Below are 23924 nucleotides of genomic sequence, written 5' to 3' on the forward strand. Positions count from 1 at the left end.
GGGTGAGGTCCTGGCTGTGGCTTCTTCGGCTGACAGGTAAACACTGCTGCAGCTTTTGTGGGGAAAGGAGCACAGCACAGAGCTTTTGGGTTGGGAACACTGCAGGCTGCAAATGGGCTCAGGGTGGCTGCAGGTTTGGACCTCAAGGGCAAAAGATCCATGAGATGCTGCTCTCAGTGTAGGTGTTGCACATCAATGTGTGCACAGGCATGAATGAGCCTGCTGTTGATCTGGTGTGCTGGGTACTTCCATCCTCCACCCTCCCTTGCCAACAGCTCTCCTGAGCCTGTGCAGTGGAAGGTGCCTTTGGTCATGACTTTTTTGCCACTTTGATCCTTGTCTCACAGCAGCAGCAGAGATGTGAATGTTTCTGAACTCCAGGCCCTGAGCAGCAGCTCTCTAAGCCTGGCCTCTCATAAAAGCTCAGTCCTCCTCCTGACCTCATGTTGTATTTTTTGGCCTTGTGCAAGCCACACTGACTCCTGCCCTGACCTGCTGTTGCTCAGTTCACCTGCAACATTACTATGAAACCAGGACTTTTTGTTGTGTTTCCTTTGATTTGTTTATGTTAATGCACTGTTTGCTAAGTCTGGGATGGATAGAAGGGGAAAATGTAGTACTCAGATCAAAATAACACAGTGTCATGGGAATCAAGGTCTCCAGGGTCACCTCTGCTGTTACTGGAGTTTCTCATCTGCATGAAATTTAGAGCATCCTTGGAACACCTGTCTGTGAGAGCAGCTCTGCCCCTCTTTCTCTTTAGTCTCTAAGAATTAGCAGATCTTGCATCTCATGACCAGTCCTGTATTTATATTTCTTCCTAAAAAGCAGCCAGATTTATCTCCTGTGAAGAAACTGGAGCAGTGGCTGAGGATGTAGGGGAGTGCAGGCACTGCAGGTCTGGCTGCTTGCAGCACACAGTCATGTTCAAACACACACACACATTTCACTTTTTCTCATTTCCTCTTCACTTGTCCGACAAGTCCATCTCAGCCCTGTGTGATTACTTGATGACCTGTGTTCCTTCAGCATTTTCAGCACTTAAACAGGGTTTTGCTCCCTGCCAGTATGACTGACTCTGCACACACACAGAGGGAAGGGTTTTCTCCCTTGACTGGAGCATTCTGCCCCTACAACTACTGCCACTACCTACAGAAATTTGGCTTGGCTCATTACATTGCCCTCCATCCTCTCTGCATGCTCAGGGCTGGGTGAATCCATCAGGAGTGCCAATAGCTGCCTTCCCTCAGCTTGCTGCTCCTGACCCAAAATAGTTAACTTTCTAATCCATCAGCTCCCTTAATTCTGCATTTAAGGAGATGGAGCTGAAATGAGTCTTGGCTTCTCCCTGTGCACACGGGTACTCCAGAGATCTCTTAACAGGCTCCAAGGCTGAGGCCGATTTAAAATAATAATAATAATTTGGCAGATGATTTCTTTCAGTTGAGACATTAAAAACATTTAAACATTTATATTTATTCTATTGTGATACTTCAAGAGATTTAATGGATTTTAAAAGAAATCATTTGGAAGAAAAGCTCAAACCAAGGGATTGCTTAATTATTTCAGATGATAAAATTTTCATTTTGACTTCTTCCTCCACTCCAGGTGCACCCACACCTGCATTTACATGCTGATTCTTTCTGCATATTTGGTTTACTCTGAATTTTTTAGGGAGGTTTGGGGAATGCTTGAGTGAGTTCCTGGAAATCTGCACAGCATAAAAATCTCGAGTTTCATTTTGTATGCAAATAGATAATACTTGTTAAATAAAATTAATTATGAATATTGATAAATCCATAGTAAATACTATAAATTTCAGCTACTTCTAGAAAATGCTGCCAAAATTCAGGGCAGGTATAAATGGTAGAGAAGGAACTTTCCTTCCTGTCTTTTTTAAGTCTCTTCATAGTGTAGAAATTCATGGATCCAGGTGGGTTGGATCTCCTGCACAAAATGGAAGTCCCTAAGTGTTGCAGTCTCCAGCTGCAAAGATACTGAAGCTTTGAGGGGGGTTAATTTGTTTTCATCTTCCCAAAGAGCTCTAGTAGGTTTTTTTAATCCTCATAACCCTGCCAGTTGTGAGGAATAATAGCAGTTACGCAGATAGTTATGTCGACATCAACTTAAGGTTTATGCTTGCAAGGTTCATATATTTTTGGTTGTGCTGGCACTAATACAAATGATAGCTCAATAACAGAAAAATAGAACAGTCCCTGAGCCACAGTTCTGATGCTTGAAGCGCCTTTAAACCCTGCACCCAAATGAGAAAGTGATAAAAACAACCTACTCAAAGTGGCTTAGCTTGAAGGAGCATTTTATGTGTTACTTGATGACAAAATAGTGAGGCATTAATGCAGTTTACAGTAAGACACCCCTGAAGTTATCAGTGAGGTTGGTGTGATGCCTGACAGATTTAATGTAAATATTTATAGACTTGGCCTACTAATTATGCCAGTGGAAAAAATGCAGTATTAATGCTGTCACCTCCCCATGTCTCTACCTGCCAGCATGCTGCTAGCTCGCATAAATATTCTAGAGGTAGAAAGTACATCACATAAACAGAAGAGATCATTTAGATTTTTAATAAGGGATTAAGTTATCTCCAGCAGTGGTTTCCAGCCTGTGGTCCACAGACATGTGGGAGACCTGGGGACTATTCCCAAGGAAAAAATGACAGGTAAAGAGGGGTTTTTGTAAGGTATGTAGGAATCTCTCTCTGTGAAATGATTACAGAGGTATGCACCACCTTTGTCAAATATTTAGGGGTCCACACAGCAAGAAAAATTTGAAACCCACTGATTTATCATATTTATGTAAAGAACTGAGAAATCTCAAAGTGCTGTACTGCCATGTTTTAAATGATTGGACTAATGATCCTGCCAGAGCCAGGCTGCCATAAAAAGTCCTGGACCACAAAGCACTAAAGCATGTGCTTAACTCAAAACACACGGCCATCCACTGAAGTTACTGCCTGTCCCATCCATAACTGGTTTGCTGAATAAAGACCAGGGGGAAATTTAAGACAGAAGGCACAGGCTGCTATCATCTTGCAAACAGCTCTGCAGATGCCTGATTGCCTTGTACAACTGAAAATCTAATTATGTGAATCTGCAGTTCATATTTTTGTGTTTCAGCTTGTTTATACCAAGAGACTCCGAAGGTTTTAGGCGGCTTTGGTTTCAGCTGTTTCTGGTTGCCGACCGAAAGAGTGCTATCATGGCTGTGGCAGCTCCTTGAGGAGACTCTCAGCTGCACAGACAGTTCTTCTGGTATGTGATCCACAGGGCTGTGGTTTCTGCTCTGGCACAAACTGACTCCTCACAAGCTGTGCAGATAGATGTGAAATGCTGTCACCAGTGGTTGTGTGTGTGCTCTTGCCTTTTGTTTGAAACTCTTGCCAGCTGAGGCAGGATGACCATGTGGTTTCATACTGTGCTGTCTTCTGCAAAATAGCACCACAGTCTGGATCCATCCTTGATATCTTGGAGTGGCCACCTAAAACAGAGGGGGGACAAGAAAAAGAGAATAAAAACGTGTGTTTATTATAACAGCTTATATGGATGAACTGCAGCCTTTCCATAGGGGATCCCATGTGGGTTTTATAAGATCTCACTGCTGATGAGTGAAAGGCAGATCTTGCATTCCTGTGGGTGAATGAGTCCTTGCCAGGGACTGAAGCCACAGCCTGTGGAAGGCAGCAGGCTTCCTCTGCCTTCAAAGAGTTCTGGATCAGAGCTCTCTTTGCTTCTAATCACCAGTGCCTTTATCCCTCGTAAACACTTCACCTGCCCACCACACCTCTGCAAACCATAGAACAGAATAACCCCAGAGGAGTGGAGTGCACCGTTTGAAAAGGAGCATTAGGAGGGGAAAATCTCTCTCTCTCTCTTTAAACTGTCTCTTTTCTATATTGTTACCTTGACAACTCTGCTGCTGTGTTTCATCTTTGGTGGGACTTAGCCGTGGTGGAATAAGGGGGACATCCATGTGTGTTTCCTCATCTACTCCAGCTCTGCTTCACAGGCACATGCCAGGCACAGGGCATCCCGAGCTGCAGAGCCCACGGTTGCTGCCTTGACCCATGGTGCTGCCTGGAAATGATTACAGATATTAGGAACTGGGACCCGTTCTGATTAAAGGTATAACATTATATCTTCTATTTCTTTTCGTTAAGCCAACGCCGGAGCGGCGTTAATGCTCTTTAAAAAGAGAGGCAAGGTGCTTAAAATATTTTGGGTTATAAAGGTTAGGACAGCTGGAGAGCAGAGAGGGATGAAAGTACTCAAAAATAGTTGTATTATTTTTAGTATAAGCAGATACAGGAGTATGTGTCAAGATTAGGATACAGTTCTGATGTGCTGAACTCAGTCTAGAGATGCTAAAAATATGCTTTCTCTTCTCATAGTTTTGGAAGAGACAGACGCAAAGGTAAGGGGAGAGTAGTGGTGAACTGAAATTTTAATTCCTGTGCTTCCTCGCTTGTTGGGGTTTGGCAGAGCTGGCTGTTCACCTGGGTGCCCATGTCCCACTGACACCGGCAAAGCACAGGAGGCAGGGCGAGGTGTTACCAGTGGGAATGGGATCCCTCCCACCCCATTTTTCCTTCTCCCAAAGAAAATCTCCACCAGCATAATCCCTTTATTCCTTTTAACCGAAATAGCAGCGAAGGCGAGGCAGGCAGGCTCTGGGGCTGGGGTGTCTGTCTCTGAATGTGTGCAGGGAGAAGGGGGCTTTTAATGCAAAACACATGTGTTTTCAATTGCTCGCTGGAGCCAGCCCAGTAGCTGTAACTTGGCCTGACAAAGCCTTATTGATGTACAGACAGTGTGGTTTCAAAGCAGTTAGAAAAAGAAGGGGAATGCTGTTCAGGAAATTCTTCAGGCATGGGCAGGGACTTGGCTGCAGTTCTGCTGTTGGAAAATCTGACAGGGGCAGCTCATGAGCACAGGCCAGGCCTCGTGCTGCTCCCAAGGCTGAGCTGCATCTTCCCCAGGCTCCGGCACCCTCAGGGCGTTCATCCATCGCCAAGGCAGAGGTAAGAGCTGCCCTGCTCCGTCCTGTTTGCCCTCCTTTTGTGCCTCTGCAAAGGGGCTCCTCGCTTTCACTCTGCTGCTTAGAGCAAAAGAAAAAAGAGTCAAGAAGTTGTGGCATATTTGCAAAGGGTTGGGAGCAGTCTGGGGCTGGGTGGTGGTTTCTGGCTAAATTTGTGTCGATAGTTAAAGCTTGCAGGCAAAGCAACGCCCGCGCCGCGTCTCTGGCTGAGGGAATGCTGCACCCAAATAATCCCCAACTTTGTCATTTCGGGGAGTAAAGTACGTGCATAACCTGAAGCTGCTGAAAGGTTGGCTCTGGACCATGTGTCGCTCAGATGTTTGGATAAAAAACGCGACTCAGTCACAGTAGATATATTTATAAGTGCATTGTATTGTAGTTGTTTAATGAGTTGAGAGCATGTTTGTCTGGGGGTTGTTTGCCAATTCCGGGTACAGCGAGCTTGTGAGGAGAGGCAGCAACTCAGTAATAATCATTGCCTTGTGATTTGTCTGCATTTTTTTTTTTCCCTGTATTTTATAAAGCATGAGCAAACTGCAACAGACAGCACGGTCAGGAGCCACGTAGAGAAGATTAGAAGGGAAAACATTAATTTAGGGGCTGCTCTATCTGCAACTTCTCTTCTGATTTGCGTTTCTTTCCCCAAATAACTGAAGAAACGTTTATGATGAAAAGCTCGCTCCCTCTTTAGGGACCTGCCAGATTTAGGCAATGTTCTCTCATCCTTTTAGTTGCAGCATTAAAGCTTGTCTTGCCTTTGCAGAGATATCAGCACCTTATATGGCAGGCTTGGGCTTGGGATTCGGGAGCGCGCGTTCGTCAAGGGATGGAGGTGTCAGGAGGAGTCTGCCTCGTGTCGCCTCACAAACCTCCTTGCCTCTGCCTTGGATTTTCAGAGCAGTGTTATTTGATGCGTTGAAAATGCTTTTTTAGCTGTGTTTTGTGGTGGCAGTGGTGGTTTTTTTTTCCTTTCAACAAGGAATGAATTAAGAGTATCGAATTATACAATGGGACAGTGCTGGGAATCTCTGACCGGTTCATAGGAGCAGACACAGAGTTTGCTTTGCCTGCATCCAGCAGGGCTCAAACAGTCACTCATCTTGGCAGCCCAAGAATTCAGGGACAAGAGGAACTTCCCCACCAAAGGGCAACAGATCTAGAATGTGGCAGGACCAGAGCTCTCTCCCAGCAATGCTGCTGAAGAGTGTCGAGTTCATTTGAGCCAAGTGAAGACTCTGTGGCTCTGGAGTGCAGGAGGAGCATCCTAGAGGAGACATGGATGTACTGTGGCTTTCTGGAGGCTGATGAGGGCAAAGGGAATGAGAGGAAGGACAGAGATAAGCTGTGAAAGGGGGAGGCATATGAGGGAAATAAAGTCTTGATAAGCTTGAAATTTGCTTTGCATAAAACACACCCACAGTGAAAATGCTGTGTTAAATGAAGGTCTTATATGATCTGGAACTTCTTGAGCCTTCACAGGCTGCCATCTTACCCTGCAGACTTGGAGCTCTGTTGCTGTTCTCAGCAGCTGTTAGTTTACGCAACCAGTCAGCCTATTATCTACTTCCCTGCTAGTTATAAGCTTATCTAAAAAAAAAAAAAAAAAAAAAAAAATTCAGGTTCCTGCCTCTGATCATGTAGTATCCCACCTCCCAAATCAGATTGTTAGCGTTGAAGAGCCAGAGATATGAAGAAGCTGGAACATGTCCATCTTGGCCAGCCGCAGCCAGGGCCATGGGAGCTGGTGTTTCCTCCCTAACTCTGGCAGTTCTTCCTGAGCCTCCTTATAACCTCTGTGCAGCTCCACCTAGGGCAAGCATTCAAGCTTTGAATCCAGGAGGACTGAAGAATGTGTGCATGTGTGGGCAGAGTGGAGATTGATTTTGGAAATAGATGGATAGGAGAGCCATTAGCACACCCTGATATGTGTATCCCTTCTCCTGGTCCTTCCCAGAGAGAGAGTGAGTCTGTGCGAAAAAACAAATGGATTAGCACAGAAGGCAAATCATGTGGAGGGAAGATGGAAGATGCAGCAAAACAAGTTTTAACTTGTGTGAGCAGGATCACTGCAGAGACTGCACTCTGGATCCTGGCACATGCTCAAGCCCACAGTTCTCAATTTGTGCCGTGCTGGTTGGGTTCCAGCCGTATAAATCCATATTATGATCCTGCTTTGCACATTCCTACAAGCCATATCTCTTTTCTTGGTGCTGTGGGGTGAGAGCGTGTTGGGGCAGGAGTCTGCGAAGTGTCACCTCCTGTGGCTTGCTTTCTGATTCGAGCTCAGTTGGTTATATCCCTCTTGCTGTTCCCACAGCCTCCTGCAGTCACACCTGCTGCTGGTATTTTGGTGTAGTTCTCATGTTTGTGCATCCTGCTTTGAGACACTCTGGTGGGAAAGAGCTTTTCTAAACTTGGCACCAATGGACAGAGGCTTGTGAGTGCTTCACATCATCTGAGTGGTGCAAAGGAAGCATAGTGTGAATGCAGCAGAGCTGGTGTGGTGTTTGCCTTCAGTGTGAATTTATTGCCACAAATCGTGGGGCATTTCATGAAAGACATTCTCTGTTGAGTAGCTTGATACATTAAAGGAGTCACTGCAGAGACTTTCTTCCTTGCTAGCTTTCCATTTTCTCCTTAATTCTGGGGAAAAAAAGTATTGAGACAAGCTGACTATCAAGTAAAAAGTGTAAAATTTAGAAGATACTGTCACAAATAAGAAAGCAGATGTGTTTCTGTCCTTCTCAGAGAAGAGAGCCAATAGTGAAATCACATTGCTCACAGATTCTTGAAGTATAATAAAAATATCACTTTTGCCTTAGGAAATACAATTCAGAGATGGAGCTGCTCGTTACTTTGGTTTGTTCTGGCAAATTTTAATAGATTTAGGGTTTTACTATGAGTGCTGTTCGAATGCAGAGAAGGGACAGGACAGCCCCATTGTTCAGCTTTTGGTTGAGTCCATCTGCTCCAAGCTATTGGTTTATAAACTGAGGTTCTTGCAGTGCATTTATCCTCAAGCACATTTGTTGTCGAAGTGCTGCCAGCCCAAACAGCTGGGGAAATTATGAGAGCTTTCAAAATGTTAGAGGTGGGGAGTGGCCTGGAGCATTGAGGGATCTGAGTGAGATGCTTTACCAGGAGATGATTCCCCAAGGTCTCCCCAGCTGCCTGTGCTGAGTCCAGCATCCAGAAGATGCAAGAGGAGAGAGGTGTTTTCCAGTGGACTGGGCAGAGTGCACCCTGCTGGAGTACAGGTCAAAAAAAAGCTTGTTGATGTGCTTATGTTTGCCAGAATCAGGCCAGATGTTTGATTAACACTACCTGTGGTGTACCCTACTGAAAGAGACTACTCATAAAAGAAAAGAACATTCCTTAGGATGTTTCCTCTTACTTTTTGTCACCCTGGCCATGTATCACACAGCTGTGATACCTGAGAAATGGGCACTGAATGGTGATGGTGTTCCCAACTCGTGGAAGAACTGCTCCTCATATGGAGGGATAGACACTGTTGACAGAAATAGAGAGACAAGCAGAGAACAAAGATTTCAGCTCTGGGGACACCAATAACAGTCTCAGAGGCCAAGTTCATGGCTTAGATGGTCCAGGAGAAAAGTGCTATCATGTTTAACTACCCCAGCAAGAATTTCCTCCCGTGGGCTGTTCCCCAATACTCAGCCCTTGCTGGCCATGCTGCAAGTGAAAAGTCATTTTCCAGAGCCTGGTCCTTTTTGTGGAGACCCAGGTTGTGGTCTGACCCATGTGAAGGGCCATAAATCAGTTTTGGGTCATGCTGCTGCTGGATTCATGGACCTGGGGGTGTCAAACTTGAAAGAGTTTTATGGGGAGTGGAGACACAAAATGTCTTGTTGATAGATGGCTCACAACACTTTTCTTCATGCCAGGTTTTGTTCTCTGTCACGCTCCAGAAATGTCTGTTCTTTTGAACCTGGTGGATACTGTGCACTTAAAAGAGAGAGAAATTAAAGAGGATGAATCTGCAGAGCATTTACAGCTAGTGAATACAAGTACAATGCCTTCCAGTGATATGGCAGAGAGCAACTCTGAAGGTTTTTAGGGCTTTTTTTCCCCTCACTTCAGCCCAAAAGAAAAGGTTTTTGTTTCAGAAAACAAAGGGAAAGAGAAGAGGATGTTGGTGATATGGACACAAAGAGAGGGCAGATGTGGGAGATGTAGGTCCAGGACCTGAGGGAATTTGAACCCCTCTCTCATCTCTGGAAACGTGTTCCCATCACTGCTTCAGGTCAGCCTGGGCTCAGATGCTCCTGGTTTTTCTGATGAGGCTGTTACACCTCAGTTGTAGGTAGGCAGGATGGGAGGGGAGATGCTGCATTGGCTGTACAAGGCTTAGGGCCATTCCTGCTGCAATGAGCTGATTCCATGAGCTCCAGGACATTTCCAGCAACAAATTTCAAGAGGGCAGAGGGCCCATAAGACAGAAGCTTACTTCCCAGAGTGCATCCTCTTGCAGCTTGAAATTGTCCTGTTACTAAACATACATCCTTCAAGTGCTGATCAAAGAAACCCCTGCAGCAGAGAAATATTATTGATTCCTTATGTAATACCTCACTTTACTCATGGCCCTCACTGAGCCTACTAAGGCAGCGTGGCCAAGAGTGTTACAGTGCCAGTGTTTATGTGGGAAAGGTGTTAATTCTTCCCTGTGCATGTAAAACACTTTTCTGCCTGAGGAAGTGTTGATGTGGGTTGCACACCCTGAGTGAGGAGCTCACTGCCAAGAAGGACTTGATGCAAGGAGAGAGAGAGGCATGGAGCAAAGATTTGCACTGTCATAAATAAGAAAGCAGATGTGTTTTCTGTCCTTCTCAGAGAAGAGAGGCAATAGTGAAATCACATTCACCACGTAACTGGTGAGTCTGGTGTGAATTTTGGAAGCTCAGAGCCAGTTCTGAGCTCTGCTGAAGGGAAGTGCTGAAGCCTCTTTGCAGAAGCACTCTGCGATCAGCAGGCGGGGTGACAGGGCTCTTCCAGTTGTCTTAAAAAAACTAATAAATCTTTCTTGTCATGGGCCATATCTCCAAGGTATGCTAAAGCAAAAGGATGAATAGCTTTTCTAAGTGGACTGGATTTTGTCTCAGGCCCTGTTTGCAGTGTTGGTGTATATAAGGACTCAGTGTACAGCTTTTGTGCAAAAGCTTACTACTTTTTTTTTTTGTGCAGAACCAAGAACTCCACATTCCAGGCTATATTTTTGTAGTCATAGTCATGTTAAATTGCAAAGATTTGGCTGCTGCATTTTTTTTTTTTCTTTTATAAGTGGGATTGTTCATGCAGTGGTGGCAATCCAGTGTTGTGCATGTGTGTCTTTAAGCCCTCTCAGGTCAGGCAGACACTTCAAAGTTTGGCCTTTGGAAGGCATGCTTCTTTTCCAATTTCTGTATTTGTTTCAGTATTTATTATCTTTTCTCCACTGTTACAGAATTAAGTGGTGGTTCCTAATATTTTCCTGAAGAAGAAATGAAAAATCCTATTAAGCAGCAGCCACCTTTCCTCTTAGTTCAGTAACTGAAAGGAGGGAGGTGTCACCAGCAAGTGTGGTCACTGAATATCCTTTCCAAGCAGTACTTTTTTGTCTGGTGCCTTAATTCTTTTTAATGTTTGAGTCAGGAAAAGTTGCCAAAATGTAAATTATGACTTGCATGCTTCTCCCTCCCACACAGTACAGATTATTGATAGTGGATGTAGCTGGTTCCATAGGTAGTAGCCTTGCAGATTTTCTTATTCTGCTCATTTGTTTAACACACCTCAGCACTCTCTGTCCATCATCCTGTCTTCTCTCCCTGGAGAACTACAGACATGAGCAATTTTTTGGTAGTATTTACAGTCTGGGGGGGAACACATGCTAAAAACCAAATATTGCTGAAGTGCGGCTGTGTGAGGGTTTGTATAGAAAGAACATGATATCTACAATTGCCATGTTATTTTCTTCTTAGAAACTTCCACTGTATTACTCTTACTCATCACACATGTTGTAGCACTTGCTCTATCTCTGTTAGGGCAGCTGTGAGTTAAATATTTTATCAGAACTAGAGAAATTCTCAAAACCAGGCTACTGTATGGATGCAAGTTGCTCTTTGTGGTTGTGTTCTGTTGCTATAAATCCTTTTGATGTCTGTAAAGTTTTACCCCAGCTGGATATGCTATTTTTTCCATCCTAGAAACTGCAAGTAAAGAAAAAAAGCAGTGAGAGTAGCAAAGAGATATACTGAATAAACAAGTTTTGCAATAAAGTGGTATTTTTAGCTGGTTATTTCATATTGTTTCTCCTTGGTCAAAAACTCTTCCATGGTTTGAGAGGGTTAGCAATGCAATTTATTCATTTTTCTCCAAGGGAGAGGCTGTATTTAATATGTGCTCTCCAGGATCCCCTGTTAAAATATTAGGCAATAAAATCCTTGACTGTACAGTAGTTGCAGTTATAATTTCCCCCAGGTAGTGGAAACTCTGTAATTTATTGTTGTTCAAGTTTGTACAGATCGGCGTGGCTGTGGCAGTGTAAAAAGATCTGCTTTTCTCCAAGTCCTTGTGTTTGTTGGTGTCCCAGCTCTCTTCCCTCAGCAGCATCTCATTCCTAAAACTGCCTCATTCCAGGCTTGCAGATCACACTCCCACAGGGGAACTCACACTGTTCCTTCCTGGGATGTAAATTTTGTAATTCTCTGCATGCAAACATCAGTGCCAGCAACCCTGAGGAAGACACTCGTGGTGTGGAATCTGTAGTGCAAGAATGTGTTTGGTGGCTTCTTATCTGTCTAGAGTCTAAAATGCAAAGCATTCAGCAAACTCTGTGTTACTAGAGATGATCTCCTCAGTCTGTGCATCAAAATAAGCTGAAAATGGAAGAAACTATCCCTGGGGAAGCCCATGAAAGTGACTTTCCTCAACCTGAATAAGGAGGGTGAGAACATGAATCCATCCTTCCTTCCTTCCTTCCTTCCTTCCTTCCTTCCTTCCTTCCTTCCTTCCTTCCTTCCTTCCTTCCTTCCTTCCTTCCTTCCTTCCTCCCCTTCCTCCCCTTCCTCCCCTTCCTTCCTTCCCTTCCCTTCCTTCCCTTCCCTCCATCCTTCCATGTTGTCCAAACATGCTCACTCACCCAGCACAGATACTTGGGGCTAATTTTTAGGGATGTGGCAGCTGGAGAACCTTCCTTCAGCTTAACTTTTTCAGGCAAGATTGGGGTGTAGGAAGGGGAAAGACAAACATTTCCCCTTTGCCTTGTTTTGTCTTTGGTCGGAAGGAATGATTTTGCTTGAGATGATTTTTTTTTTTTTTAAACTAAACCTCTGAGAAGTCATATTGCATCTTCCAAACAAACTGCTGAACTCAACTGCTTTTACTAAACGCATGCAAAATTTTCCCCTCAGGATCCTTAGAGGCCCTGGAGTGCCTGCCTTGCAAAACCTGGGGCAGTGAACAGAGTGACTCCAGAGTGATTTCCATAGGATACCTTCAGACAGTGTATTTATAAGTACATTGATACACATTTAACCCATCAGATTCTCTTTTGGTCGCTTACAGTGCACACCAAGCCGAAAGAAAAATAACCAAGGTATCCAAAGAGCTGCTGCCCATATGACAAACTCTGAAAAAAAACCCCAAACCCTCCAAGAGGCACAGAAAGAAGCAGTTTTTCTCACTGGCTTTCTCCTGCCCCTGAACACACGTGGTTGTCTCTTTGTGCTCGTTTCAGATGCCTCAGGAACAGTACCCGCACCGGAGCACCATGCAGACCTCGGAAGGACCCCAGGTATACAAAGTGGGGATTTATGGCTGGAGGAAGAGGTGCCTCTATTTCTTTGTGCTGCTCCTAATGATTTTAATCCTGGTGAACCTTGCTATGACCATCTGGATTCTGAAGGTTATGAACTTCACAATTGTAAGTAGGGGTTACCCTGGAAGGTCTGGAGAAGATGAGGGAGGGTTGCTGGTATTTCTTCTGAGCATGGCTTCAGACACAGCTTCAATAATGGGGTGTTTCATTGCTTTGGACAGTCCTTTTATGGAGAGGAACAAATTTACACATTGATCCTCTCTGTCTGCTGGATATTGCCAAGCTGAGGAATCAGCTCAGCACTGCAAATCATATTCCTTCTATCTGCTGTACATGTGCATGTACATGTATTTATGGAAAGAATATGCACCACCCATCCCCAATTTTCAGTTATAAAGTGTTTTAAAGTTAATGAAATCAGTTATTTTGAACTTGGATGTGGAATGGGTTTGAGCCTTTCTCGTAGACTTTTTCTGCTTTTTTCCATGACTGGGAAGACAAGAATCCTGATTGGTTGGATTTTTTTCTTGTTTGGGAAAATTCATGTTGTTCTGTAATGATGTAGTTCTGGAAGCTTCATGAAATAGAATAAAATGTACAGGGTGTCTCCCTGGCTGTGGTACTTAGGTGGGACATGTCCTTCTCCTTGTATTGCTGTGCTTGGTGCACATCAGTCCTGGTGCAGCTCTCCCTGACTGCACAGACTCCCTGGCCAGGCTTACCTTTCCATTCCAGGTCTTGTGAGCCTTTTTGCATGGCAGATCCTTGTTTTTGTCTGGATAATTTGACCAGGCAGAGTGAAAATGAATTTATCAATCACCTCTTCAAACTACTCTTGCCACCTTGTTCAGATGAGATTATTCATTTAAAAATTGTTTGAGTCTTTGGGAGAAACCAAATCTGAGGCTCTAATCCTGGTTTTACTTCCTGGGGGAGCTGTAAAGCTACACTTCCCTAGACAACTTTCTAGGACCTTCCCAGACAGGCTCTGATATGAACAGTGTGTTTGAAGTCTTTTTTGGCATTTCTTTCTCTGCTTTGGTCTTGTGCAGTCCCAAACAGCTGTGGCCAGCATTATGTCATTAATGGGCCATGAGAAGTTGAATAAACAATCTCTGGCTTCCTGTACCCAGCAGATAAAATGCTGTGTCAGGGGAATGTGCAGCGTTCATTTTCTTTAAGCAGGTTGCTGTCAAGGTGTGCAGAGGATTGCAGTGCATGTGTGCATAGGGAGCAAGCAATTATAAAGCAGTAATCCACAAAAAGCTCCTGTGAGCGGGCAAAGAGTGGCCAAAGTGGAGCAATTAATGCTTAGCCAGACCAGTTATTTAATCTTGTGAAATTGATGCCATTTTGATACCCATTTCATGCTGAAGTCTGTTCTGTAGATTAATGGAGTTGAGAAATAGATATTTCTGAGGTGGTGGAGGAGTTGTTCATTCATCATGCAGGCAGTGGTGTGGGTATCAACACGAAAACAAAATAAAAAGGATTTCAAATTATCACTTTTCAGGAACACAGCTTTATTTCTTTCTAATAGCATAACTTCAGTCCCATGCCTGTTTTGCTGATTGGTGGTGGTCAGTCAGCTCTCTACAGATTGCTTGGGAAGTCAGGGGAACATCTGTGCTCCTTCTCCATCACTGCCCTCTCAGGATGCACTGCATTTTGCAGTCCAGGTGCTGAAGTGCCATCTCCTAGGGATGTGTGCATAAATCTCCTATTTCCAGCCACTCTATCCCCCCTGCCCCCAGGATACAGACTGGCTTTTGGGGACATGCACTGATCTTCAGTTTCTTGCCTGATTCTGTTTCCTTACTTGCCCTCAGATTACTGGGGATTATTCCAGGGTAAAGTATATTTGTGGATGGCTTAGTTAATTCATATCTGCTAATGCTAGTGGATGATGAACAGCATTTGGTGATAAAAACACAGGTGGTGCTACTGAGTCCTGCAGTGGGAGCAGCTTTATAGTTGTAGGCATGGCCACACTAGTCAGGGTGAGTGTTTCTGGCACAGTCAGTTGGAAATAAATACAAGAACTGGGCATGTAAAATGTGAGTCTTGCCCCAGTATGCACCCATTCATCTCCTGATCTCCTGCTGCTCCTGCAGCCTCGCCAGCTGCTTTGGATCCTGCTCTGCAATCCCTCCTGCACCATTCCCTGAGGCTGAGAAAACCACTTGGCTAAGTGAGTTTTTAGAGGCAGATTTTTATATCTCTGAGTAACAAACGTAGGAAAATTATCAAATGAGAAGACGCAAATATGGAAAAATCTTTAATTTGTTCCTGTTCTGATAAGAGGAGCTGAGAGTCCTTCTGGGGCAGAGGAGTGATCTGAGTAGTCAGTAAGCAATTGCTGCTGCTTAACAGGTCTGAGTTACCCCAGTGCTTGCAGAACAGAAAGGAGGGGAAGGTTTGTGTTTCTGTTCTTCTGGAAAATGCAGTATTTCTAGCATCTTTCCACCCCTGAGCTCTCCTTCCAGAACCTGAGTCTGTTCAACTCCACAGAACAGTCCTGGCACTTACCAGAATTTAATGATGCTCATTATAGCCAATAAGTGCTCACAGTATTTTAATGAGCACAGCAAACCTGCTCAAGAAAACTCAGGGGTGTTTTAAATGCTGATAGTGGGGAGTGGAGAAGGGAGAAGAAGATGAAGCAAGACAATCTCAGGATGAAAAGCCACCTCCTCATGCTTGCTGTGGCAGTATCCATCCACTCCACTTCCTTGTCCAGCCCTGACCTCCCTTCCTCTGCCCTCTGCCTGCCCTCCTGGCTGATGCTCCTGGGGACAACTCCCATGAAATCAAGCCATAAGCTTCCATTCAGGCTCTTAACAAGCAAACATCACTAATTTATTCTAGGTTTTGCTTTTATTTTAATGTTCAAGGCTTAAACAAATGTATGTGTGGCTATTGCCTCCTACACAGGGCTGTCACAGCAGTTTCACACCTGTGTGGGGACAGCTGGTCACTGCCTGCTCTGTCCTCTGGCACAATCATTCATTTCTCATGTACTGTTTGATACTTGATTTGTTTTAAATGCCTTTATCCAGCACAGGCTGTGTGAAAAACAGGCCTAGAGGGGACCTCAGATGTCACCTGCCTGTCCCACAGCTGGTTCCCATAGCCAGGTCCATTTGCTGTGCTCATTTACATCAGGCTGAGCTGCTCTGGGGCTGCAGGAAGCCTTGGGCAGGCTACTGCCTCTGAACCTTGCTTGGATTTTTGAGCCAAACCATGGAATGAATCTGGACCAAAGCCACCAATTTGGTTGAACCCCAAATGTACCCTGAAGGTGGCCTAACCTAATTGAGGTAGAAACCACCATCCAGCACTCAACTTTCCCATGATATATAGATACTGAGTGCCCTGCTTCATTCAGCTCTTGGACAAGCCTGGCAGTGAGTCTGTGGTTTGCACATACTGGGGTTGGGGAAGTGATGCTAATGCCTGTGGGTTGTGTGTGTGACTGGACCACTCAGTCTGCAGGTCCCACTTCTGCATCCTGCAGTCACATCAGTGTGGCAGAGGGCTCAGCCTCCAGCTGGGGAAAGCTGCAGCTGTGGTGGGCTCAACCTGCAGCTGTGGTGGTCTAAACCTCCAGCTGTGGCAGTCTAAAGCTCCAGCTGGGGTGGTCTAAACCTCCAGCTGTGGCAGGCTCAACCTGGAGCTGCACAGAGCTTGGCTGAGGTGGGCCCAGCCCCTGCATGGGTTCCTAGGTCCCAACTTAATTATAAATGGAATGAGAGCTCTTAACAACCTTCCTCTCTCTGGTCCACCTGCATTAGCACCCAGTGATGCAGCTCTTTAGCAGCAGCATTGCCCATGACTGTGCATTATTAGCACATGCATATTTTATGCTGCACACCAATGATGTGCTGGGGATCTCTGTTTCACCTATTATTAATGAGCTTAAAACATTTTTCAAAAATCTTCCTGTTGTATTAGTTTCTGATGACAGGAAAAGATGTGCTTACATAAACACAGCAAACCAATATCCTTATTTTAAGCAGTCCAAAGCCAGAAACCTCTGATAATGTGCAATGACAGTGCATTGACCTCTTTCCACAGGGGTAGCACACAATGCCTGGTATTTTAAATGGTGTTAGGAGTCTGAAGCACTATCCATTAGTACCCCTTTAGAGTCTGTTAGGCAGCAGGCAGAGCTTTAAACAGGAGAGATGAGGACTGTGTCCTGTTGTGGCTGCCTTTAAATGTCACCTACTTGTCTGCCCATCAAACCTTTTGCTTTTCCTTTGCTCTTCCCTGGTGTTTCTATCCACAGCTCCTTTTTGCATGTTATGGATTGGATTTTTTGGGGGCAGGAGCTGTTTGCATATGTAGTCTTATATACTGGCAAGTTCTAGTAGACTTTAAACTGTAATAAATAGAAAATAATAATATTTTCCCCCAATCAGTCCAGAAGGCTTGAAATTCCTGGAGACCAGCCTTCTAAGAATCATCCATGTCTTCTAAGAATCTACCAAAGTAAAGGCTTCAGATTAGTTTTGTAAATAAAATATTCTGCAATCTGGTATTCAGGAGTGCCTCCATGAGCCAAATTTAATATGTTCCTCCAGACTGGGAGAGCACCACCCCTGGAGATATTTACAGATGTGCAGCTGTGGTTTTTAGGGACAGGGTTTAGGGTGGACTTGGCAGTGCTGGGTTGGGCTCAATGATCTTAGAGGTCTTTTCTGACCTCAGTAATTCTGTGACTGCCTGTGCTGCTTCCAGGCCTGTGCAGGCTGCTTGTGCCATTGTGTGTGCACCTCCAAGGGGATGGGAATGGGCAGGCAGTGAACCCCTCTTTCCACCTCCTGTGGGGTACAGACAGGGGGATCTCCCCTTTCTGGCCCAGTCAGGCTCAGCCTGGGGGTCCCTGACCACAGCACATGCCACCTCTGGGTTCTCCTTCTATGACCACATGAGGTTTGCCCCCTGTAGCATGACATTCAACCACATTTTATTATTTTAATTGAACAGGAACAAATTACTTCAATTGTTCAGTTTTTTCCCCTTTTTTTTTTTTTTTTTTTTTGCCTCAGGCTGCATTCATAGCTGAAGGGGTCTGGTTTAGCAACGTTGAATGAAATGTTGGCAATTTAGAGAGATAAAATGCTGCCGTGGATGGCACAAATGCTAAATATCATTATTATCTTGCTTTCTTTATTAAAAGTTGCTAGGAAAAATGAGCTTTTAAAATTTGGTTATGAACAGTTATTTCCAATACAATTACTCCCTCTTGTGTGTAAACTACCTGCCACATTTCAATTACAGGAAAACCGTGGGGTAATAACACAGCAGTAAAGATGGATTAGAGTTAGGAAAGCTCATTGCCCTGGCTGGCAGGATTCTTCTATTAATGATTTAAAGGAATAGATTTTGTTCTATTTTTTTTTTTTTTAAATCCGAGATTGGCTCAGAAGAAAATGACTGTGCTGTTTATGTTCCCTTTTCATGATTTCTCTGGGGTCTCTTTTAGGTGCAATGGTAAGGCCAACATGGGAGGGAACTCTGATCAGCTTTTCAGCTTCTGCTTCGTGGTGCAGTTGTAATCAGCCAGCTGAAATTGGCTGGAGTTAGAATTAATATTACTACATCCTTATTAAGGAAAGAGTGAAGTTCTTTTTCTCTCCCTCTCCCCCTTGCACATGCCCACATTACAGAATTGTGCACTTTCCCATCCTAATTCATGTTGCTCTTTGTGTAGAACAAGTAATTGTTCTGAGACTGCCTGCACGGCCCAAGAGCTTTGTGTATTTCCCTCCTTTCCCCATTCACATGGACTGCATCTTCTGATATAAAGATGTTAATCTTGTGGTGGCCTGACAACACCAGCAGTGCAGTGAGTGATTGTACTATAGTGAAGAAGTTCCTGTGGGTGAAATCCTTCCTGGCTGGAATTTAGCAGGAATCTTGGCGCTGACATCAGTGGATCAAGCTCTTCACCATAATGCTTTTTATTTGCAGTTTTCTTTATAGTAACTTCTCATTTCTTTCCTCTGGGTTGAGGATAAAATGTGCTGTGCTTTTCTTTTACCCTTTTTTAGAGATCTGAATTTCATTCCTGGAGGGTTCCTGTTTCTGCATGAAAAGCAATTGGGATTACTTACCTTTTTAAAACATACATATAATGCTTTTTGCCTTCACTCATTTGGAGTTTAGAATAATATAGCCAGTTTAAATGGGATATTGTGTGAAGCAATTTAAAGTTTGACCCCTTCATTGCTGCGTCCTCCAGGGCATCAGGGATTTAGTATTGGTGACTTGAGTTAAAGTGCATTAGTTTCTTCTGATGTTACACCTTTGAAACAGCAGTGTCTCATAATATTTCATTTTTATTACCCTAATAACCAGATTTTCTCAGCCAGTACAAGCACATAAGGCTTTCTTCATCCTTGTTACTGAAAAGTGATGAAAGGTCTCCATATTTTTACCTCTCTGTCTCTACTCTCTGCTGTACCATTGAGTTTTTAGAGGCCTGCCATGGCATTGGATATGCTGACAGATTATGCTGTGAGAGCAAAAGGAATAGTGAAATAGTTTAAGTCTTCTACTTGTGCCACTAACCCAAGCTGCATGTGCTGCACTGCAATCACTTAGGTAACTCTTTGGGTTTTTCTTTGACAATTGCTCACGGCAGTCTGTGGTGTAGAGTATTAGGATGGCAGATGGCCCTTTTCCTTCAAATATTTTGTGTTGGATTTCACAAGGAGCTGAGGTTTATGTGTCTGTGCTTCCATCTTGATGGACAGGATTCCAGCTCTCAGTTCTCAGATGTCTCCAAGCCACTGTTCATACTCAAGTCATCTGAACAGAAATGTACATCCAGGAGAAACAAATATCTCAAACATATTTAGTTACTGCATTTTTCAGAGGCAGAACAAAGAACTCTTATTTATTGGTGTCTCTAGTGGGAAAGAAGCTGCTGCATAAATTCTGTACTTACCACTCACCAGGAGTGAAAGATGTTATAAATGTCCCCACAGCAGAGAAACTTTTTTATTGGTGCTGTTTTCCTACTGGACACCAGAGAATTTAGCCCTGACATCCAGATGCTCCAGGCCACATCCCTTGGTGCTTCTGGTTTGGAGGAAACTCAGCAATACCCATCTCCTCACACCTGCAGTTCAGTGCCCATGTGCAGGCAGACCATCATCTGCCAGACCTGCTTTATGGGCCATGCTGAGACTCAATAACTGGCCTTGTGTATATGCACAGCAGGAAAATACCCGATTGCATTAAAAATACATTATGGCTTTGTTTGGTGTCTCCAAGAACAGAGGGATACAAATAGATGAGGAAGGGAGGAGAGTGGCAGGGATTTGGGCGGGTTGTAATGGGAGGTTCGTCATTTGGTTTCTGGAATAACCCTTCATTTCCAGGCATTTCTGCTGGTGCCCCAGGTCCCTGCTGGGATGGGGGGAGCACGATGGGAAGGGTTAAACAGCCCAGGAGGAGCTGCACAGTGTGAGATGGAACAGTAAGGAAGGTATGGGTGGGCTGTACAGGGGGTGAGTCATAAACTCTTGATCCCAGATCCTCCCTCCCGCCACCTCCCTCCAGAGGAGATTGTTCTCGGCTCCTCTTTCATCTGAAGAAATAAGATATTTCATATTAGCATTCATCTCAGTGCCAACAAAAGATCTTGAGACTAGCAGTTCTGAAGCAGAGAGAGATTTGTCTCTCAGAGAACATGTAGAAGGTATTATTATAAATGTGCGAAAGAACAAAAACAAGCGTGCTGCTAAAGTGTCGATAATCGGTGAGTCCTGTGAATAGCTTACAACCTGATCCTTCCCCATATTCTCACAGTGCAGGAGGGGAAATGATTTAATTTGGGGATCCACACAGAAATGATGTGCCATACTGAGCCATAGAGTCAGCTGCTGCTGCTTCTCTTGTTCCTTGAGCTCTTTTTTTTTTTTTCTTTCTAAGCTTCCCATCATCCCTCCAAAACTCTCTGCTCAGCAGAGAGCAATGGCCTTCCAGGCTTTCAAAAACCAGCAGCCAGTGCTGGAACAAAACCACAATTCCTCTGAAGTATCTCTTCTGCATGGTTGCCTTCAGGCTGAGGTGCTGCTTGGAGCAGCCTCCGTGCCTTCTCCCTCTTATCCTGGAACTGCAAAGCCATTGGCTTTTCAGAAAATGTTCCTTGGCTTTGTGAGCCCCTGCTGTTGGAGCACAATCCATGGAAAGGGAAGGGAGGTGGCTTTCTCTTAGAACTGTAAATGGCTGAGGAAAATGTGAAATACTGAGGAACAGAAATCTTCCTGTGCTCTGGGTGAAGCTGGGTCCTGCCTGTTCAGTGGGATGAGCTCGTGTTTGGCTAAACAAAAAGTGAAAGAGATGCATCCTATTCTTCTCACATTGTTCATTTACTTTATTTCCCTTCTGCAAGTGTCTTCTGCTGTGATGACTGAGGTGTTTGAGGCCAGAATTAAAGCCCTGTGCTGTGCAGAGTCTGTCTCTCCCCTCCTGCAGGGGGGGAAATATTATCCCTATATTAGCTCTTCTCCACTCCCATGCCTCATTTGATGGATGCACTTAAAATACGTGCTGCCATTTCCTGTGCCCGTTCTTCCAGAGCTCTGCAGTGGAGATGAGCTTGAATATATCACTCGAATTCATCATAACTTGAGTTTTAGTTCTGGCCATTTCCACTTCAATTGCATCTTCCCCTTTACCCGTCCTGCCTCCGCTGCCATGGCCACCAGCAAGATGGACTGAGGTAATTATTTGTATTTAGGCCTGTTTCTGAGGGACTGCACTCCAGTGCACTTGCATGAAGGACAGCCTGTTAGCACTGAAATGATGAGGTTGCAGCCAGACTTAGAGAAGAGTAGATTCACTCAGGTAATTCAGCCTTAACCTCTTGAGTTCTCATTACTTTGCGTCCACCCGGTGCTGCTGCCCACCTCTTCCCTTTTTAAATGAGATCCAGTAACTAACAGAGAAATTATGGCAATTTGCTATATGAAATTTGTGATTATTTGCATTTAATTAAAGGCTTCTCTTGGGAAAATGAAGGGCAGCTTAACCTCAGAGAAGCCTCTACATCTCCAGTAATTGCTTCTAATTGAAGTGCTTTGAGTTTCCATCCCACCACAAGAAAAGGAGAGAAAAAAAACCCCTCAAACCTGAATAGTTCACTCCCACACAGAGGGTCCCTGAAAATTATTTTATCCTTGTGCAATTAAGGTGACTGAGGGTCCTCACAAATGATTCTTCAGTGTGGGTTAAGCAGCTAAAATTAAAGTTTCATTGCTGCGAAGGCTGGTTTGTGGTGTGGTTATGAGAAATCCGAGGCACAGCCCATATTCCTGAGCTGCAGTGCTCACAGACACAGATGCAGGGGTGCAGCTGCACATCTTCTGCCTAAGCGCTGCTGGTGGTTTCTGGTTTTGTACAGGTATTTTGGACTTCCAGTGGTATTTTGCTTTTTATTGGCTTAACATTTTTGGCTCAATGTGTCCTGTGAAACACAGGAGAGGGGTTTCCTCAGCTGGAGGTGTGCAGAGCTAATCAAGATAAGAGATTTTTAAAGTTGGGAATCAAGAAAGAGATTTGAGGTTGGGAACATCTTGGACATCTCCACCTGCATGTGCCTTAGTTTTTGATGCTGCACGAAGTGTACCTTCTCATGCCAGCTCCATTCTCTGTCCATCCTGGCACTTGGGGTGTGTCCCTAGAGGGGTGGCATTTTATAAACCACCCATCCCTGGCAGAGGCATTTGGAACCAGCCCTGCTCTGCCCAGGGGCTGCAGTGCCCAGGTCAGTGGGACTGAGGGCTGTGGGGTGCCCGAGGGTTCCATATCTGGGGAGAGGAGGCTGTCACCGCGTGATAAAGCCACAACTTCCACTCAAGCAGCACTTCCATTACACAAACTCTGCCTAATTACAGCTCTCAGCATTTCCATGCAGCTTCTGGCAGTGATGTCTCTGCTTGCACCCCTTGGTGCTGTTAAATCCCTCCTTGTGTTGTGGAGCTGGAAACAGGCATGACATAAATAAAAGGTTGTGTGTTGTAGCAGCAGACATGGTGATTTTCTGCTGTTTATTCTTTCCACTGAAGATACCAAAGTTGAGAAACATGAGAGTGTTCTGCTTTCCTGTGTTCTCATTTTGTTCATTAGTGCCCGGTATCACACAAGTCAGCAGGAATGTGCATCTGATTTCTGCTTTTTATTATCCTAAGGCTCTTTTTAATTTACACTGAAACACATAAAATCTCTAGATGGATTGAAATTTTTGAGAGTGACCTCTGAGATAGCTATGGGTGAATTGTCAGAAATGGGTGTATCATTGTTTGTCATTTTTTTTGAAGTTGCAGCTGCAGGTAAACACATGAAAACCTCTGTGACCTGCCTCTGTTAACTTCTTAGCAAGCAAACATGCTTGGGAAAGTGCACCTCTTCATTTTAAGAATAAGAAAAAAAATGTTTTAATTCCTTATGCAGAGTCCTGAAGTACTTGTATTTCGTGTAGGTGCAAGTCATATAGACGTGTGTAGGTGCTGCTTTTGATTCAAATTATTTGATAGGGTGGTATTGTTTCTGACAACAAATATTAATCTTTCAAAACAAGACATTAGAGAATTTTGTTCTAGGAAATGAGGAAATCAAATGCCTTTTATGGTCTTAATTTTCTCTGTATAGTAGAAAGGGAATTCCTGCTAGTTACATATTTGTGCACACAAACCACTTCTGAATCAAACACTTATGTACAGGGAGATCTCATCTGCAGAGACTGATGGAAGGCTTGCAGCAAAGCAAGGAAATTCAGGAAATTCAGCCTGAGCAGCTGATGGCTGAGTTGTGGAAATACCAGGTGGATTTACAGCAAACTGCTTTGTCTAGAAGGGAGAACAATTCAGTTCACCAGCAGGTATAGATTGAAAGGCAAATTTCATCTTTATTTGAAGTTTCCTATTGACCAAAGATATTTGTCTTTGTTAGTGTGATAAAGGATTCAGCCTTGTGCATTGCCCAGGAAGCAGGCTGGATGTTAGAAAGCTGATGTGTGTAATTCCTTTCTTCTTCCCTG

General features: G+C 44.3%; 1 protein-coding gene across 5 annotated transcripts in view; it reads left to right on the forward strand.

Annotated features, from left to right (window-relative positions):
* Positions 1 to 23924, forward strand: part of SGCD (sarcoglycan delta) — a 302618-nt gene that overhangs the window by 170737 nt on the left and 107957 nt on the right. For all 5 annotated transcript variants that reach the window (XM_083872021.1, XM_083872019.1, XM_083872023.1 and 2 more), the window contains exon 3: positions 12788 to 12973. In XM_083872021.1, the coding sequence (XP_083728147.1) occupies positions 12788 to 12973 (186 nt within the window). The remainder of the gene's footprint in view (positions 1 to 12787; positions 12974 to 23924) is intronic.

Source organism: Zosterops lateralis, assembly GCF_965231275.1.
Source record: "Zosterops lateralis genome assembly, chromosome: 14".
Classification (NCBI taxonomy): Eukaryota; Metazoa; Chordata; class Aves; order Passeriformes; family Zosteropidae; genus Zosterops; species Zosterops lateralis.